This window comes from Accipiter gentilis, chromosome Z (assembly GCF_929443795.1).
Source record: "Accipiter gentilis chromosome Z, bAccGen1.1, whole genome shotgun sequence".
Lineage (NCBI taxonomy): Eukaryota > Metazoa > Chordata > Aves > Accipitriformes > Accipitridae > Astur > Astur gentilis.
In genome coordinates, this window is record NC_064919.1 from 57,332,712 (window position 1) to 57,350,719 (window position 18,008).

At 54.1% G+C, this 18,008-nt stretch overlaps 1 protein-coding gene across 1 annotated transcript; it reads left to right on the top strand.

Annotated features, from left to right (window-relative positions):
- Positions 1 to 105: 105 nt before the first annotated feature.
- LOC126036221 (uncharacterized) lies at positions 106 to 17,633 on the top strand. Its single transcript, XM_049795750.1, has 14 exons — positions 106 to 315; positions 4,972 to 5,129; positions 11,510 to 11,653; positions 12,788 to 13,119; positions 13,343 to 13,424; positions 13,635 to 13,705; positions 14,100 to 14,161; positions 14,370 to 14,410; positions 14,677 to 14,773; positions 14,980 to 15,049; positions 15,607 to 15,707; positions 16,303 to 16,470; positions 16,834 to 16,923; positions 17,450 to 17,633. Exons 1-14 carry the CDS (start codon positions 106 to 108, stop codon positions 17,603 to 17,605), a joined length of 1,782 nt encoding a protein of 593 aa, XP_049651707.1. The 3' UTR covers positions 17,606 to 17,633.
- The last annotated feature ends 375 nt before the right edge of the window (positions 17,634 to 18,008 follow it).

Sequence of the window (18,008 nt, forward strand, 5' to 3'; positions counted from 1 at the left end):
TCCCAGGCACAGCCCTCCGCCCTGCCAGAGACCTGGCACCCCAGACACGAGGGCCTGGGCCACAGCTTCCTTGTGCGAAGGCACACGTGTGCGAGGGCCCGTGCGATGGGCGATGGGCGATGGGCCGGGGGTGGGCACTGTGGCAGCGTAGACGCCTGCGAACGGGGCATCAGTGTTTTGCGGCACCAGGATCAGCCGGGCGAGACGGGAGAGGGGGCAGAGCCCGCTGTGGTGCCCTGTGGACCCATGTATAGGTGTGTGGTGGACCACCAGCTCCAGATCTGCCCATCGCTTGGGATGCGCGGCCCAGCTGAAGTGGGGCTTCTCCGAGGCACCGTGCAGGGGGACGGAAGGAGAGGTTTCTCTCCCGGCCTGTGGAGCCTGGCGCTGGTGCTCACCACAGCAGGGAGGGGAAATGGGGAGTGGTGCTGCGGCCCCTAGCACTACCTAACTGTCTGTTGGTGACGTCAGGTACAGCTGGTGCCTACCAGACGGCTACCCGGACCATTCCCGTCTGGGCAGCTCTGCCAATACCTCTCCGTGGGGCCACTTTGGTGCTACGAGGTGCTCATGTTGTGCGAGGGGCTGCCCTTTCGTGCTGAGCACCGGCTAATGCCCCCCCTGGCAGCCCATAGCCAAACCGGCAGCAGTTTGGTAGAGGCTCCAAAGCAGGCAAAGGCCTGAGCCATAGCCAGGCCAAGAACTCCTCTAGGAAACCCACCAGGGAGGAGAGTGATGCAGTGAAAGTTGAGAGTACAAGGAGTCTCGTGCATACCTCTCCCATTGTAGGCCATGTGATTACAAGCCAACCGCTTCATCCCTTAAGTATGGGATTGTCTACGTGAGCCTTCTCTGAGCTCTCCCTGCTAGGCAGCGTGGCTGCACGCTGCTGGTCTCCAGCAATGAGATCTTTTGGCAACAACAGATCGTTGGATGAGCCCAATTTGAATTCTCCCTGGATGGCAACTGGGCTGCATGGCAGGCAGCCCTCCCCTTGAGCGGGGATGCCCCTCACTATTAAGAGATATTAGTTGTTTCACTTAAATAAGGAAGTTTTGAGTAGGATGAACCACTTAAAGTCATAATGTTGAGTGATTTAGCATGCTGTTTGCTTAGCTTTACTTACTTCGCGTGAGCAGCTAGATTTGCTGAAGCTTTAGGCCGCAAGCTGTTAACTTGCACTGGGCTTTACTGAACGTGTACCGACCTAGTCAAAACAGGGGCCTCCAGAGGTGGCGTAAATCGGAAGGTAAGGAGGCTTGAAGGCTACAACTCTCAACAGCACCTGCAACTCGACAAGATAACGGAGGGCCTGTCTGGAGACAGAGAAGGAATCCGACAAGGAAGGAACCAGGAGGTGTCAGGCCAGAACCACAGCTGCACGGAAGGGCATGTGGGAGACGTGCAAAGAGAGCGTGAAGAATGCGTGAGGGGCAGATGAATAGTGTGCACGGGTGTAACTGCCCAGCGGTTTGTTTGCTCGGGTTGGTCCCTCCCCGGAGGCACCCCGCTGGAGCTGACCCTGCTGCTGTACCACTCTATTAAATCAGCTATGTGTAGAAGACGATGCCCGAGAGCCTGTTTCGGGAAACCAAGGGCTTGAACTTTGGAGCGAACTAGCACCGGATGCCTGCACCGATCGGGAAGTGATTAATAGCATGCTCAGCTTTGAAATCCTAACTAAGGGATATAAAGGATTGATTCTGCACAGGTAATTCCCCTGGCCATAAACTCTTGAGCAAGTCTGGGACTAAGCGTGGACCCAGCCTCTGCTGGAGAGGAGAGTTTCTGAACTCTGAGTAGTAGTTTCGAAAGCAAGGGGGTCCCTTCTGAACCTCGCGACTCAACGGGAGGGTCTCCCTTACCTTCCTGCACATCCGATGTCTGTGCAAATCATCCTAAACCGATTCTAACTCAATTTTCCTTTGTCTGTTTCTCCCGTGTACAACGTAAAAGCGCGAACCTTGCCACTGAACTCTGTTAAGTTGCACTTTTAGGGATTCTTTATGGATCCTAAATCGCTCCTCCGGGACACCTGTGCTTGGGCACCTCTGCTCTCCTTCCGCCCGGCCCTCCTCATTTGCCTTGGAGTGTCATGTGGGAATAGGCAAGTTCAGGGGCACAGTTACAAGCTACTTCACAGGACAGGGTGGGGGAGGTTGGTGGGCTGCTGCCCCACGGCTCCCCTGCCATTGTCCTCTGTTGGCAGGGAAGTGGGACCGCATTGGTGCAGGCATCATTTCCCAGGGAAGCGTCTGTCAGAAACGCTTGGAAGAAAAGCATCTGCTCAACCGTCTGCAAGAGGACAGCTGCAAGCTTAGAATCGTACAGTGACTGAGGTTGGAAGGGACCGCTGCAGGCCCTCCGGTCCAAGGCCCCTGCTGCAGCAGGGCCACCCAGAGCCGGTTGCCCTGCACGGTGTCCAGATGGCTTGTGAATATCTCCAAGGTAGGAGACTCCACAGCCTCTCTGGGCAACCCGTGCCAGGGCTCAGTCTCCCTTGGGGTAGAAAGGTGTTGCCTGATGTCGAGGGGGCACCCCCTGTGTTTTGGTCTGTGCCCATTGCCTCTGGTGCTGTCGCTGGGCGCCACTGAGAAGAGCCTAGCTCCGTCTTCAGTGAACCCCCGTGATAGCACATGTCCAGCCATTCATAAGCAGATTAAAAGATGCTGCTAGGAAATATACTAATATGGATCCTGAGTCTGAAGAAGGAAAAGCTCAGTTGGCTCCTTTATTTATAGGACAATCCTCTGATGATATCAGAAGGAAGTTACAAAAATTACAAGGAGCAGATTCTCGAGATGGGGGAAAATTATTAGAAGTTGCTTGGGTGGCATATAGAAATAGAGATGAATTACAGAGTAAAATGAATGCAAGGCTAGAAGCTGCTCTGGAAGTAGGAGCTGGCATAGGATGAGGCAGAGGAGTTATTCGCCGAGGAAGGGGACGTGGCCGAGGAGTGGGATGAGGGAGAGGAACTGGATTAGGGTCACCAGTGGGATTAAACCGGCCCCTGGGACCAAATCAGTGTGCATACTGTAAACAGGAAGGAGACTGGAAAGGGGAATGTCCCCTGAGACCTACAAGGTCACAAGCGATCCCAACTTCGACCACACAATCTCAGCAAGTTCCCCCTTTCTTGGGAAAGTTGAGAGCAAGTATCTGACGGGGACCAGAGGGGAGTCTCCCAGCAGAACCTCTGGTTACAGCTAACCTGGGAGAACAGAAAACTGAATTTTTAGTTGACACTGGAGCCACCTTTTCAGTTTTAAACACCTTGGAGGGAGAATTAAGTTCTGAGAAAATTAGCGTTGTTGGTGCGACGGGTGAACGAGAGACTAGACCCTTCCTTAAACATTTGACAATGAAATTAGGAAAGCAATGGGTCACTCATCACTTTCTGTATTTGCCAAATTCTCCTAAAGCCCTGTTAGGGAGAGTCCTACTTGAGAAACTGGAAGCAGAAATTAAATTTTAAAATGGTGAGATTAAAATTTTAATTCCAGAAACTGAACATATCGAAGCAGCGGCTTTGTTGTTACAGGAGATGGTTACGGAAAGCAGACGACCATACCAGTTGGAGTAAATAATGCTGTAATTCTAATCGTCTGGGCTGGGGAAGTGCCTAGTAAATCCAAAAGAGCAGAGCCTGTGAGAATTGGTTTAAAGCCAGGATCGAGTCTGGTAAGAATTAATACCCCCTAAAACTGGGAAGTCAGGAACGGTTAGTACCGATAATACAAAAATTTCTGAAGTACAAACTGTTAGTAGAATGTGAATCCAAATACAACACCCCAACCTTGCCTGTTAAAAAGGCTAATGGAAAAGATTACAGGTTAGTTCAAGACCTCAGAGCAATAAATCAAATAGTACAAGATATTCACTCGGCAGTAGCAAATCCTTGTGCTTTGTTAACAACCCTAACAGAGAAACGAGAATGGTTCACAGTGTTAGACTTAAAAGATGCCTTTTTCTGTATTCCCTTGGCTCCCAATAGTCAAGAGCTCTTTGCTTTTGAATGGGAAGATCCTGAGACTGGGAGAAAAACACAATATACATGGACAGTCTTGCCTCAAGGCTTTAAGAACAGCCCTACCGTTTTTGGAAATCAATAGGCACGAGAATTAGGGATTTGGAAGAAAGACAATAATCAAGGAATCTTGTTGCAATATGCGGATGGTCTGTTAATCGCAGCTGAGAGAGAAGAAGAATGCACAAAGTTAACTATTAGCCTTTTGATCTTCTTGGGAATCAGTGGATATCGAGTGTCAAAAGACAAAGCCCAAATAACCCAGAGAGAAGTAACTTATTTGGGTTTTGAAATTCTGAAAGGACAATTAGGAACTGAGAGAAAGGAGGCAATTTGTCATCTCCCTGAGCCTAAGACTCTAAAAGAATTTCGAGCATTTCTGGGAATGGTTAGGTGGTGTCGCCTGTGGATTACAAATTATGACTTGCTGGTCCCACCTTTATACGAGCAGCTCAAAACCTCAAACAATGAGTTTATAGATTGGACTGATGCCGGAAAAGCTGCTTTCAAAGAACTAAACCAGGCTCTAACGGAGGCACCAGCCCTAGGCCTGCCAGATCTCTCAAAGACATCTGAACTCTTCACTCATGAAAGAAAAGGTCTAGCTCTGGGCGGCCTGGCCCAATATCTGGGACCAAGTTGGCGAGCTGCGGCCTACTTCTCGAAGCAATTAGACAATGTGCGTCTGGGATGGCCTGGTTGTCTGAGAGCCGTCGCTGCAACTGTGCTATTGATCCAAGAAGCTCGTAAGTTCACCCTAGCACAAAGAATTACGGTGTACGTTCCCCACATGGTAATCACTGTGCTCGAACAGAAAGGGGGGCATGGGTTATCCCCTAGCAGAATGCTGAAATACCAAGTGGTGTTGCTGGAGCAAGATGATGTTTACTTAAAAACTACTACTGTCGTTAACCCTGCTGTGTTTTTAACAACTGATCAAGTTGAAGGAGACCTGGAACGTGACTGCCCGCAGACAACTGAAGAAGTCTACTCCAGCCGACCGGATCTCTGAGATGCGCCCCTGGAAGAAACAGGTTGGGAACTATATACTGGCAAAAGCAGTTTCATCTGTGAAGGAAAACGTTCATCAGGACATGCGGTAACCACTACGGAGAAGGTAACTGAATCACGAGCTTTGCCTTCGAATGTATCTGCCTAAAAGGCTGAATTGATAGCTCTTACTCGAGCACTGGAACAAAGTCAAGGAAAGCGAGTCAACATTTGGGCAGACTCAAAGTATGCTTCTGGAGTAGTACATGTGCATGGAGCAATATGGAAAGAAAGAGGACTGTTCTCTGCACAAGGAACCACCATTCAGCATGCGGAACAAATACTGGAATTGTTAGAAGCCATTCAAAAGCCAACAGCAGTCGCGATAATGCGCTGTAAAGCACATCAGTCAGGTAGGACTGTCCCTGAAACAGGTAACCGATTGGCTGATGGAGCTGCTAAAGAGGCTGCAGAAAAAGGCATCCTAGCGCTAGCTCCAGAGAGAAGTGTAGCTTTACTGAAGGACGCTCCAAATTATAATGAAAAAGATGAAGAATTAATTCTTACATTGCAGGCTAGTAAAAATGAAACAGGATGGGCTATAACACCAACAGGTCAAATAATAGTCCCACCCGCAATAATGAGAGAAATTGCCTGGGCTGAACATAAGAAAGTACCCTGGGGAACAGAAAACCTTGTTAAGCATTTACCAAAATGCGTTTTGAGTAGAGAAATGACAAAGATTATTCGAACCGTTACAACTGAATGGGAAATCTGTGTGCGCAATAATCCCCAAGCCAGTAATAAGATTACTTTTGGCATTACGAAACAAGGAAATTCTCCAGGAGAATACTGGCAAATTGACTTTACAGAATTGCCCCGAAAAGAAGGATATCCATATATCCTAGTTGTAGCTGATACTTTCACTGGGTGGCCCGAGGCTTTCCCTTGTCGCACCAACAAAGCAAGAGAAGTAGTTAAAGTCTTGCTCAAGGAGATGATACCAAGATTTGGGGTCCCTGTAGGAATGTCATCTGACAATGGCCCTCATTTTATAGCAAAGCTTGTAAGACAGTTGAGCAAAGTATTGTCTATAGATTGGGACTATCACACCCCATATAGGCCACAAGCAAGTGGGAAAGTAGAAAGAATGAACTACCCTCTCAAGCAACAGCTGAGTAAAATTTGTCAGGAAACGTCGCTTACATGGGTTAAAGCATTACCCATGGCTCTATTAAGAATCAGAGTACAGCCAAAAGGGAAAGGAAATTTCAGTCCTTATGAAAAGTTACATGGAAGACCATATCAAGGGTCCGATGTTCCAAATACCTTGAGCGCTTCTGGAGATATGCCTTTAAAGGGTGTTATGACTTCTTTAGGAAGCTCTTTACAAGAGCTTTGTCAGCATGTCTCCACAGCTGGAGCCTTAGAATTGGACGCAGCAGCACATCCCTTCCAACGAGGAGATTGGGTATATGTAAAATCGTGGACTTCAGAACCACTAGCTGAGAAGCGGAAAGGACCGTATCAAGTCATTTTAACAACATATACAGCAGTAAAGGTCTGGGGGAAAGGACGTTGGCTTCACTGTACAGGAATAAAGCAAGCACCAACAGGGAATTGGAAGTCTAAAGAAACCGGTCCTGTGAAATTGGAAATCTATAAATAAGTTCCATGCTATGTACTTGGGAGAACCATTGTGTAAAACTTATAAGATTGGGGTTGTTACTCGGGATATTGTCAGGGCAGAAATCCTTTTGTGTGTTACAGGTTTTAAATATTTTCTTTTAAGTTGTTGTTCTAAACATAAGATAAATAAGAGTAGATGTAAAAGTACAAAGGCAGAATCACAGGTTGACAGGATGAAAGAATCTGTAGTATAAGATAAACAAAATGAAGCATTTATTGTTTGAATTACTAACCCTGATACTAGTCGTCCCTGTGATTTTGATAAAAGATAACCTAGTTTCACAATTGATTCAAGGTTTTGCGAAGGTACGAAATTTAACCTCAGTAACAGCCTGCCTTCCGATTCCAAAGTCAGCTGAATATCCAATTCCATGGGGAATGTTGACATTGACTCTAACCAAAACTTGGGAAGAGATGTGGGAGAATGAGAATCAGTTTAGCAGATTAAATTGGATGGATTTGGGTGGCAGTTACTCTTTAAACTTTGAAAGAAGGAGTTACAGCATTTTGAATTGTAACATTACCAAACCATCCACCTCACGGGCAAAAGAATTAATTTATCGTCCTTCAGGAGAAACTTGTACAAACACCCTTTGGGGCTGCCAATTGCCAAAACCAAGGAGACAAGTGCAGAGAGGAACTTGGGATCACACTCAAAATAGAGCATGGTGTTTGGAATTTACCGGAATTACAGGGCCCTTGTTAGATCCACCCAGAGCCAGAACTATCTGTGGAAATGTAGACTGGACTAGACAAACAGAGAAAATCACACATCCTACATGGAACTGTACGAGAGTTTACACTTGTAACTCCTCTGACCCAGAAGTTCAAAGACTTTATCCCCTAGCTAAAGCTCTAAGATGGGGATGTGCTTGTAGAAATTATAGTAATGTTTTAAGTGATACTTGGTCCCCTCTTAATAACGGAAGGAAAATTTGGCCTGGAATTGACTGTATTAAAGGACGGGTGGGAAGTTTAGGATTAACTGTCTGGGTGAGTAGTGATGGTACATGGTCCACGCACCTTCGCATGAAGGACAAGAGCAAACAATGGACTTTAGGCTTATTAACTTGATGCCCTCTCTGGAAGAAATCCCCCTTGCGGCCTCGATAGTGGAATCGGGTAAAACGAGAAGATGATTCCTGGCAATCACCAAGCCCTGGAGCCAAAATAGGATGGGTATTGGAATCTCTATTCTTACCACAGTTAGCAGCTCTTCAAAATAAAATGACTCTCCGCAATGTTCCACTCCAAGTAGAAACATTAGCTAATGCGACTCAAAGTGGGCTAAATGAACTCAGTGCACAAGTACACGCTACTAGTAAAACGGCACTGCAAAATCAGTTAGCTTTAGGCCTACTACTACTAAAAGAACATGGAGTATGTGGGCACATGGGTTTTTCAAACGGTTCGTGTTGTATCCACATACCAAATGTGACAGCTGATTTAAACCATCAGGCAGAATAAGACGTGTTGCTCAAAGTAGTAGAGAATTGAGATCAAACGTAGCAAGTTTTTGGCTAAACAAAATATTTCAGAACTTTGGATTTTCTCCGACTGGATGGTTAGCTGGGCTTTTGCCAAATGTAATTGTGATTGTTACCATCTTTGTTATAATCTTTGTCGCTTTTAGCTGTCTTAAACGAGCTGTGGCACGATCTGTATTCAGGTGAGACTACCGAAAGAATTAGTGGCCTCAAACAGAAAGGGGGGAACTGATAGCCTATGTCCATATATTTGGTGTGGTTTGTTCAAATGTTTATGGTTTTCATATTCTGTACCTTCTGTGAAAACTGGTTTGCTGCTAGATAACTAACTGTATGAGTGAGATTTGATAAACGATCACATATGAACGTTACGGTTGAAACAATATGTGATAAATGAATTTAGTCTCAAACAGGATTCCAATCAAAGTTTACAATTTATTAAATGAATAAAGGCAAGCAAACAGCGCTGGGTGCACCAGGAGCCTCTGCTCTACGAAGACGTGCGCTGTGAAAAACAACCCAGCTTCTTTTATAGTCTAACATTAGTTACATATTCATACTAGGCGTGTCCTTCCAAAAGACTCTCCACCTCCTGGTTGTGCAGGTCCAGTAGTTCTCCTAGAAACTTCTCGAACTCTCCTCATTGGCTGAGGGGTCTTCCATGCAATGTATCTCCGACCAAGCTCCCCACTGCTCGGGCCTGACAGCAGACATCCTGCATAACACCAGCTGCCATCACCAGAACCCTAACAAGTTCACAACAGACACCTCCCCCTCAACAAACTGCCCATACACTGCCATTTCAATACACCCTCTGTTTATACACACCTGCTATTTATACATACTAAAGATCACCCCGCTCATAACCTCGCCCCATACTACGATAAATGCCTCAGTTCTCCCCTAGGATCTCTTGTTTAACACTGTGCAGTTAACAACAAAACCGGTTTTGGGCTGGCAAAAAAGAACTGTATACATACCATCTGTCACCTCCCGGCCTGTAGTTATAGGAGGACCGACAAAATAGTTAAAGACTACATATACGGTGAGGGTCACATTTTATTATGCAGCCCTAGCATTGTTTATATTGACACGAATCAGATGAACACATTTCACAAATAGACAAAGGGTAGCCGGGGAGATAATTACAAAAGCGTAGTCAAGTGATTAACTAGTAATTATTCACAAGTTTTGCCGTTCTTTGCTCTTATGACTAGCTGTTCCTGTACGCTAGATGAGAAAAACGTTGCAACTGACCACATGTGATTGAAACTGCGTTAAGCTTCAAGATCAAAGAACAAGGACAAGAATAAGGACTTCAAGAACAGCCAACAAGAACTTCAGATGGGTCGGTGGTCATAAAAGCAGCCCGTCGACTCAAAAGGATCCTTCATTGCGCATGATCGGATGTAGGCAGTACTATGACAATCAGGTAGGATCATTTTTATGTGTATGTATACTAATCTGATTAATATGCAATTAGTTATTCTCTGTAACCTGTTTGTGCTAAAGCTGTGGTATTTGGCACGCTAGGTGGAACTATCCCCCGCGCATCCAGCGCTGCAATAAAGAATGCCTGCCTTCTAAAACTCCCAAACGAGTCTTAGAAGGGTTCTTCGACCGGCTTTTCGGCATCACCCCCTTCGGGTATATATGCGGATGATGTCCCCCCTGTGCCTTCTCCTCCCTAGGCTGAACCGTCCCAGCTCTCTCAGCCTTTCCTCATAGGAGAGATGCTCCAGTGCCTCCACCGTCTTACTAGCCCTTCACTGGCGTATGTCCACGTCTCTCTTGTACTGGGGAGCCCCAAACTGGACACAGCACCCCAGGCGTGGCCTCACCAGTGCCGAGGAGAGGGCAAGGATCACCTCCCTTGACCTGCTGGCAGCGCTCCTCTTGTCGCAGTGCAGGATACCATTTGCTGCCTCTGCCACAAGGGCACATTGCTGGTTCACGTTCAACTTGGGGTCGAACGCGAATGTGAACACGGGCACGTACTGGTGCATGGGGTTGTGCCCCTCTCAGGCGCAGGGCTTTGCCCTGCCTTCCCTGATGACCTTCACGAGGCTTCTGTCAGCCCATTTCTCCTGCCTGTTGTGGTCCCTCTGGAGGGCAGCACGACCTCTGGCGCATCAGCTCTGTGTCATCGGCAAACGTGCCGAGGGCACGCTCTGCCCCATCATCCAGCTCATTAATGAGGACGTTAAACAGGAGCGGAGCGGACCCACTACTGACCCCTGGGGTATGTCTCGCCCCAGGAGGGCATAGGATGTGCTCAGATGCCTCCTGCAACGGGTCCGTTGGAGGTGGCTGGGACTGGCCACGTCTGGCACGGGGCAGCCCTGGCCCCTGCCCACAGAGCCTCCCCCGGTACTCCTGCCACTGGCAACGCCTGGACAGGGACCCCCGATACACCAGTACACAGGGGCAGGGGTGTCTGGAGCGGCACAGGTGCCTGGGCAAGGACAGGCAGCAAGACTAGGCAGGGGGTTCACGGCCCGTGGAGGAGCTGTGGCGGGGCCATCTGCCAAGAGGCTTGCCAAGGCCTGTCTTCTGGCCGGGGCCTCCGTGTCGGGGGCTTGCGCCTGCCTCTGCTCGCCCTGGGGGGAGACAGCGTCCAGCAGGACTCTTGCCCGCTTCCTCCTATAGCTGCTCGCTCTCGTCACAACCCGGCGAGGGCCTGCCAGCTGGCTCACCCCCGAGGAGCCGCTGGGGTCTGTGGGCCACCCCAGAAGGAGCCCTTGCAGTGTCGTGGGTGCTCATGCGCCTCGTTGAGGACGGGGCGCGCAGCAGTCCCTTGGCACATGCCTGGGGCCACGTTGGTGGCCGGAGTTCCCCATGACAAGGTGGAGCCGGTGGGGTGGAGCAAGCCAAAGCCCCACGCACCCCCATGCAGCCCCAGCCCGGTGTTACCCAGAGCCGGCACCCCCTCCTTGCCCCGTGGGGACCCCTCAGCTGGCAAGGTTGGCCCTGCCCAGGCAGGAGGAAGGTCGGGGGCCCTGCTCAGGATCCTCCCTAACCCTGTGCTGCCATGCCAGATGCCCGGTGCCCTCGGGGCAGCCTGCGCCCCCGTGCAGAGACCTTCCTGGTTGCCCCCGCAGGAGACTACAGAACACACAGCACACACCCTCCTTTCTCTAAAGGGGCTGAGGTGGGTTGACCCCAGCAGACCGATGCCCAGCCAGTCCCCAGGCAATGGCTACTTTGGAAAGGGCAAAGGCCCGGGCTTTATTGCGGAGCGTGGTGTTGCATGGCCTGTGGAGTAGCCCTGTGGTCAGTTGGGGTCGGCTGTCCCTGCTGCGTCCCCTCCCAGCCTCTCGCCCACCCGCACAGCCTACTCGCTCGGGGACACACAGAGAGAAGCAGAGGAAGCCTTGGCGCTGCGCAAGCGCTGTTCAGCGAAAGTGCTGGTGTGTTTTCAGGCCTGCCTAGTCACAACTGCAAAAGACAGCGCTAAGTGGGCATCGGGGTCTCTGCCTTCCCCTCCACCCCCCAGTAGCTCCCTCTGTGATGTCGCAGCCATGACCTCACACCGAGCGTGGCCAGGCCTCTGTGAAGTCAAGGCTGGCCACCTTGACCTCCGGCACTGTGGGCCAAACCTCCCGCCTGGAAGGAGCTTGCCGTGTCCTGGTGGCTGTGAGCCCGTGGCAGGCGTTCTCCTCCCGGCAATCGGTTTGGAGCTCTCGCCCAAGTGACCTCCCCTGGGCAGGCAACACTCCTGCGGTGGAAGGAGGACACACAGGCTTGCAGGGGAGCTTCCTTTCTCCCCAAGATGAGGAGGAGAAAGGCTCCTCCAAGAGCGCAAGGTGCTGCCCTGCCAAGGAGGGGAGCCGGCAGCAGCACAGACAGACGTGCAGCTGGGCCCACTCGGGTCCTCGAGAACAGGTACGAGGGTTTGTTCCTCCTGGGGACATCAGCTGGTGGGCAGGACCCCCAGAGCCTGAAGGGGGGCTGGCTGGGGGGACACGGTGGAGAAGCTGGCGAGCGCTGTGGGCAGCACAGCAGTCCCAGGTCTTGGAAAACCCGCCGTGAGCGGGAAGAGGCTCAGCTGAAAGCCCCTCTGGCCCCCTGGGCCAAACCCCACGGTCCTGCTGCTCAGGGTCCCAGCAGCAAACTTGGAAGTTCCTGCTGCCCTCCAGCACAAGCCTTTTCTGGGTGCCTGGAGCGGGACAGCTCAGCCCTCGCCCCGCCAGGCCTCCCTGGCAAAGCACTGCCGCAGCTGGAAACTCCTGGTGGGTCTCTGCTGAGCGAGAGAAGCCCTGGGGGGTGTTTCGGAGAGGGCTGTGGCCCTCGAGCTGCAGAGGCCCTGGGAAGCGGTGGGGGCTTTGGAGGAGGGCAGCCGCTCCCCGCTGCCCACAGAACGCCAGGTCTCTGAGACGCCTGCTCAGGGGCAGGCTGGTGCTCTGGGGGCCAGGGTGGAGTCAGGGTGAGAAGCGGCTGCGCCGTCCCGCTCTGCTGCTTCTCCTGCCCTATCTCACCACAGCAGGGACGTCTCCTGGGAGGCTTCCCAAAGCCTGTCTTCTGGCCAGGGCCTTGGCTGATGTGGCATGGAGATGGTGCAAAACAGGGCGCCGCCTTTGTCCTCCCATAGGTGCAGCCCCGCTCGGGAGGACCAGGGCACCAGCTGGAGGGGGCTAGCACACTGCATCTGCAGCGTGGGAGAAAACAAGCGTGAGTTCAGCGTTGCCTTTCACCCCATGTTTGCACCAAGCCTGCCTGGCTCAGCCGGGACCAATGGCCCCACAGAACCAGCATCATCCTGCCCTGAGGGAGGCCTGGGGCCACCTCTCCTATGTGACGACGAGGACGGAGCTGCCTACCACGTCCGCATCTTAGTGGGATACTGTAGTAACCGCGGCGTACCCCAACATGGTGGAGGCCAAGAGGCCAAAGCCTCGTCCACCCTCCCACCCCAGGCACACCGTCAGGGCCCTGCCTGCAAGGGGATCCTGCCTGGTCCCCTGAGCCCAGCTCCCAGGATGCAGCCAGCACCCCCGCCCTCCAGGGCAGAGCCCTGGCCGTGGCCCTGCCCCACAGGGAGGGAGCGCACAGCACCAGCGCCCACCGCGCCACAGGGGTCTGGCACACGCCCTGAAGGGCATCCTCGAGAAGGGTCCTCAGGCTTTCCTCCGGCTTTGTTGCCCAGGGTTCGTCTTCGGCATTGCTGACAGCCTGGCAGTGGCTGTGCTCTCCCTCCAGAGACGCCTCAGCACAGGCAATTCCACCCTGTGAGTACAACGTGTGTCTGGTGCGGACACGGAGGTGGGGGTGCCACTGGGTAAGGGTGAGCAGGGGGGAGGCTGGAGGTGCTCTCTGCCAGGATACCCCCTGGCTCTGGCTCCCCTGTAAATTGCTGCTCCTCAGCTTGTAGGAGAAAATCCCCCTGTGCAGGGCTCTGGCCTTAGGCACTGCCAATGCCAGGGCTTCCTCTTTTTCAGGAAAGAGGTCGTCACCCTGAAGAAGGAGAGGCTCTGCACCATCCTCTTCTTGATGACCCTGGCTGCTCTTGGTGAGTATTGGCACGCTGTCAGCGGAGGCACAGAGGCGCAGGCTGCCAGCTTCAGCATGAGGGAGAGGCGCTGGAGCCTCCCCAGCATTCCACCCTTGGAAGGCCGGAGGGTTGGCCTTTCCAGCCTCCCAGCCTCGCGGTCAGGAGATGCTGGCTGCACGCAGGGGAAACGGGGCGTAGCTGTGGGGCGCACCGCGTGCCCGGGAAGCAGGGCTGTGCAGAGCCCCGAGGCCCAAGGCCAGAGTCCTTGCTTGGGGCTGCAGCCTCTCTCTGTACCCCTTCCCCGTGTCCTCAGCCAGCCTCTTGCCACCCTGAGGTGGGAGGAGACCACATGACTACAGGGATTTTTAGAAACTCTAGTCAAGTAACTCTCTGTCGGTGATGTGAATTACAGCTGGTGCCTACTGCGGGACCTCACTGCTCGTGTGGATGCTGCAGGCAAAGAATGTGCCGCAGGTCAGTGGGACAGGAAAGTCCTGCAGAGGAGCGCTGCTGCTGGGGGTGGGTGGTGGTAGGTGGGTGGGTAAAACGCCCGGTCTGCCGGTTCCAGGCAGTGACGCACACACAGAAAGTGGCAGTGGCTGCTGCCGTGCCTTCCTAGAGCCACCAGCTCTGGAAAGCCCCGGCAGCTCAGGGAGTCAAGCAGAGAGCCTTTCTCTTTCAGGTGCTGCTGGGGCAGCCTGCTGCTGACCTGAGGTCCCTGCGGTAAGAGGCCTCTCCTCTCTCCTGACCTGCAGCACGTTTGGTGGGGTAGCAGCAGATGAGACAGTGCTATTTGCACTCATTTGCACAGCGCCCAGGGCTTGTGCCTTTTGCTCCTGCCTGGGCCTTTTGCTAAAGCTGGAAGGGGAGGGAAAGAAAAGGGGGCTCCAGCACCCCTGTCTCTGCTCCTCCTTGGAGCGTGGAGGCTTGGAGGCTCTGGGAGGGGCTGGGCAGCTCTCTGACAAGACCTGCTTTCACCGCGTCTGCAGGAGCATGCTCGCCGTGTGGGGGCAACAATCCCAAGAGGTGCAACAGCTGAGGGACGAGGTGGCACACCTGGCTGCAGAGATGGCTGCTGTGAAGAAGGTAATCCTGCGCTTTGGGAAAGAGGGCTGGCACGAGCAGGGCCCCGCACAAGGCCCTTCCTGGGCCAGTTGGTGGGCTTTTCCTGCTCAGCCCACACACCCGTCCCTTGCCCGGGGCTGCTGGTTGAACTTCTCCGCCGTAAAAAGCCCCTTCTCCTGGCCAGGTCTGACGTGGTCATTTCCCCTCTTCCTTTGCGTCTTTCCCAGGAAGCTCAGCAAATGAGAGAGGCAATGTCTGCAAGCACGCGGATGTCTGACTGGGCTCTGAAACGTGCAGGTACGGACAGGCCTCGGGCCCAGGCCGGCAGGCCTTGTTGCGCTGGGCTCGCGCTTGGCATTCCCGAAAGCAGGCTGCGTGGCAGAGGCTGCTCTCCGAGGCAGAGGGAGGTGGGACCAAATCCCGGGGCTCAAGAGCACGCCTGTGGCAGAGCGGCTCCCTTGGGCTCACCCCCATCCCGCCGTCAGACCCCTCGCTGGTGCCGCGGCCGTGCCCCTGCAGGCGTTTCTGCCCCCTCCCTCTTTGCTGAGCTTTCCTGGGGAGCAAAAGCGGATGGCTGGGTCATCCTCTGCTGTCCACGTGGTGGGGCCTCAGCTTGGGTCTGCAGCCCTTCCCGTGGGGGCTTGCTGTCTCCCAGCTCCCGCGGACCTTCTCTTTGTGCAGCTGCTGGGAGAGAGACGCCATCCCCGGGCACAGGGATGCCCTCCTTTCCTGGGGCACCTCCGAGGGTGCGCTGTGGCATGTGGGGCGGGCAGGCAGACTTAGAAGTCACTTGCTGCCCCCAGGTCCTCCGAGCCTGGGGCCTCTTGCAGTCAGCTGCTCTCTTCTCCCTTCAGGGGCTGCCATCGACCTGCAGAGATCGTCCAGCATCTCTGCATGGCTCTGCAAGGCGTTCTGGTTCCTGTGTTCTCCGCCCCTTGTGGATACCTTTGTGCAGGTAGAGTGGCAGAAACCGTCAGTGCTGCTTCTCTTGCCTCTTGTGAAGTTGGGGGCGAGCCCTGGGGTGTCTCCCCTCAGGCCAGTGGTATTGCGGAAGGCCCCAGAGCTGGTCCGGTGCCTGGCACCTGAGGTCTCCCACAGGGCTTAGCTCCCCAGAAAAAAGCAGTTGTCCTCAGACGTGGGTTGAGCTGAGCTGAGCTGAGCTGAGCTTCCTGCCCCCCATCCCTGGTCACGGCTGGCTGAAGGGGCTTCTCCTTCGCGACCCCATTTCCCTGCCATGGCTCTGACTGTCCCTTTCCCAATGGCGCAGTGGAGGGTGGGGGGAGGCTGCAGAGCTGCTGGCCAAGAAGAGAGGTTTCTTGAAAGCCCTGGCTGCGGTACAGGCTACCAGATGTCTCCCCCACTGGCTGGCTGCTTTCCCCTTTCCCGGGCCGGGAAGACATCCGGGCGCTTCTGCCCGCATCCCAACACGCCATTCATTTCTAGCACAAGCACAGCCCACAGATGCAGTCCTGACTGTGCTTCTGGCTGCAGGGGAGCGTGGCGGGCCCCCCCACACCCTTGTGTTCATTGCTTTGACCCTCTGCTTTCAGCCGGATGCTTCCCCGGGTTACTGCTGGCCTTTCCAAGGGTTTTGGAGTGAGGTGCTGATCCGGCTGCCCACTGAAATACGACCGCTGGCCATCATCATAGAGCACACCTCCAAGACAGCCTCTCCACCGGGGACTGTCAGCAGTGCCCCCCGAGATTTCACTGTCTACGTAAGTTTCTGCTGGGCGCTGGGGGCTGGGACCTGGCCGCAGGGAAGAGCTGTAGCGGGGATTTGCTGCTTTCTGTGCATCTGCTGAGATTCGTGTGCTCCCAAGCACCGCCGTAACCCGTGGGGAAGTTGCAAGGGACACGCGGACTGGCATCACCCCTCCTAAGTCTTGCTCAGCATGTTTTGGCCCAGCACCTCCGGCCCCCAAGCAGCACGCAAGGAGGAGACTCGGCCCCACTGCATCCTGCGCCAGATCGCGCTGGAGGTGCAGGAGCGGGGTGCAGATCACGGGCCCGGGTCTGGCATGAGCATTTCCTCGTGCTTGCGTCGAGCCTGACCTGCTCCCCTGTGCTTTATCTCCAAGGGACTGGATGAGGAAGGCAAGGAGGAAACTCTGCTGGGGACGTTCACCTACACCGTGCAGAAAGGGCCGACCCAGACCTTCCCTCTGCAGGTAGAGTGAATGTGTGTGGGCAAGAGGCCAGGGCAGTAACGCCGGTTTGCCTGCAAGTTGCTTGCAGAAGGAGTGCGGACGGTCCCTGCCGGGGCAGGGGCCCGACCCTGGCCAGGAGAAACGTTGGTGGGATCGGGAGGGAGAGTGGCATCCGGCAGGGTGGCAAAAGCAGAACAGAGGCCGCGCTGGCCCCCAGACGCCTGGGTCCCCGGAGCTGCCTGGCTGCAGCCTCCGGGCAGGCGGTGGCAGGGAGGATGCCCAGCACCTTGCCCTGGCAGCAGGACTTGCCCCGGCACGGGCGGGCCTCAGGTTTCCACAGCTGCCCGCCACGCTCTCCGAGGCCGGGCGTTTGGGGGTCCTTTGCCACCTGGGTGGGAGAAGGGAAGGAGGGAGAAGCTGCCGCCTCAACCACGGCGGGAGCTGGTCCTGCAGCGGGGTTCGGGCTGGCGGAGGAAGACTCGCGGAGGCTGCTGTCACACTTTACACGCCAGGGGTCACGCTGCTTTTTGCTGTGGTTTCTTTGCAGAACGGGATCCCCAGAGCCTTTCGGGTTTTGAAGCTTGGCATACAGAGCAACTGGGGAAAACCGGGGTACATCTGCATTTACCGAGTGCAGGTGTGTGGGAAGATGGTGGGAACCAACGCCATCGGCGTGAAGCATGTGGAGACCTTCCCTCAGTAAGAAATAAAGAGGAAATTGGGGAAACAGAGCAGAGGGATGTGGCTGTTTGTTAGCCTGGTAGGCCTCTCAAAGTGGCCTGCTTCTGCCTTTCGCAGGCTGAGGCCTTCCTCAGGCTTCCCACTTTCTCTCCACCACGGGGGTGTTTCCGAAGCGAGCAAAAGGAGGCCCCGCTCCCACAGCCTTTCCTTGCCTAAGTTCCTTGGCGAAATCCTCTGGCTCAAGGGCCGCCCCCCCATCTTGCCCCAGGAAGGAGTCGTCGGAGCCCGGCAGTCTTTGGGCGTCACGATCCCCAACGCACGGGCCCGCTCCATTCAGGGGGCACCTTGGCTCTGGGGACAAGGTCTAGTGGTGGCCCACGTGGGGTGCTGCCATGCCTGGGACCCGCCAGGGGTGTCTGAGGTGT

Coding starts and splice junctions, on each gene's coding strand:
- LOC126036221 (XM_049795750.1), top strand. CDS start 106: ATGGGCGATGGGCGATGGGCCGGGGGTGGGCACTGTGGCAGCGTAGAC. Junction 13,120..13,342: donor CCTCCCACCCCAGGCACACC/GTCAGGGCCCTG, acceptor TTTGTTGCCCAG/GGTTCGTCTTCGGCATTGCT. Junction 14,411..14,676: donor GCTGACCTGAGGTCCCTGCG/GTAAGAGGCCTC, acceptor CCGCGTCTGCAG/GAGCATGCTCGCCGTGTGGG.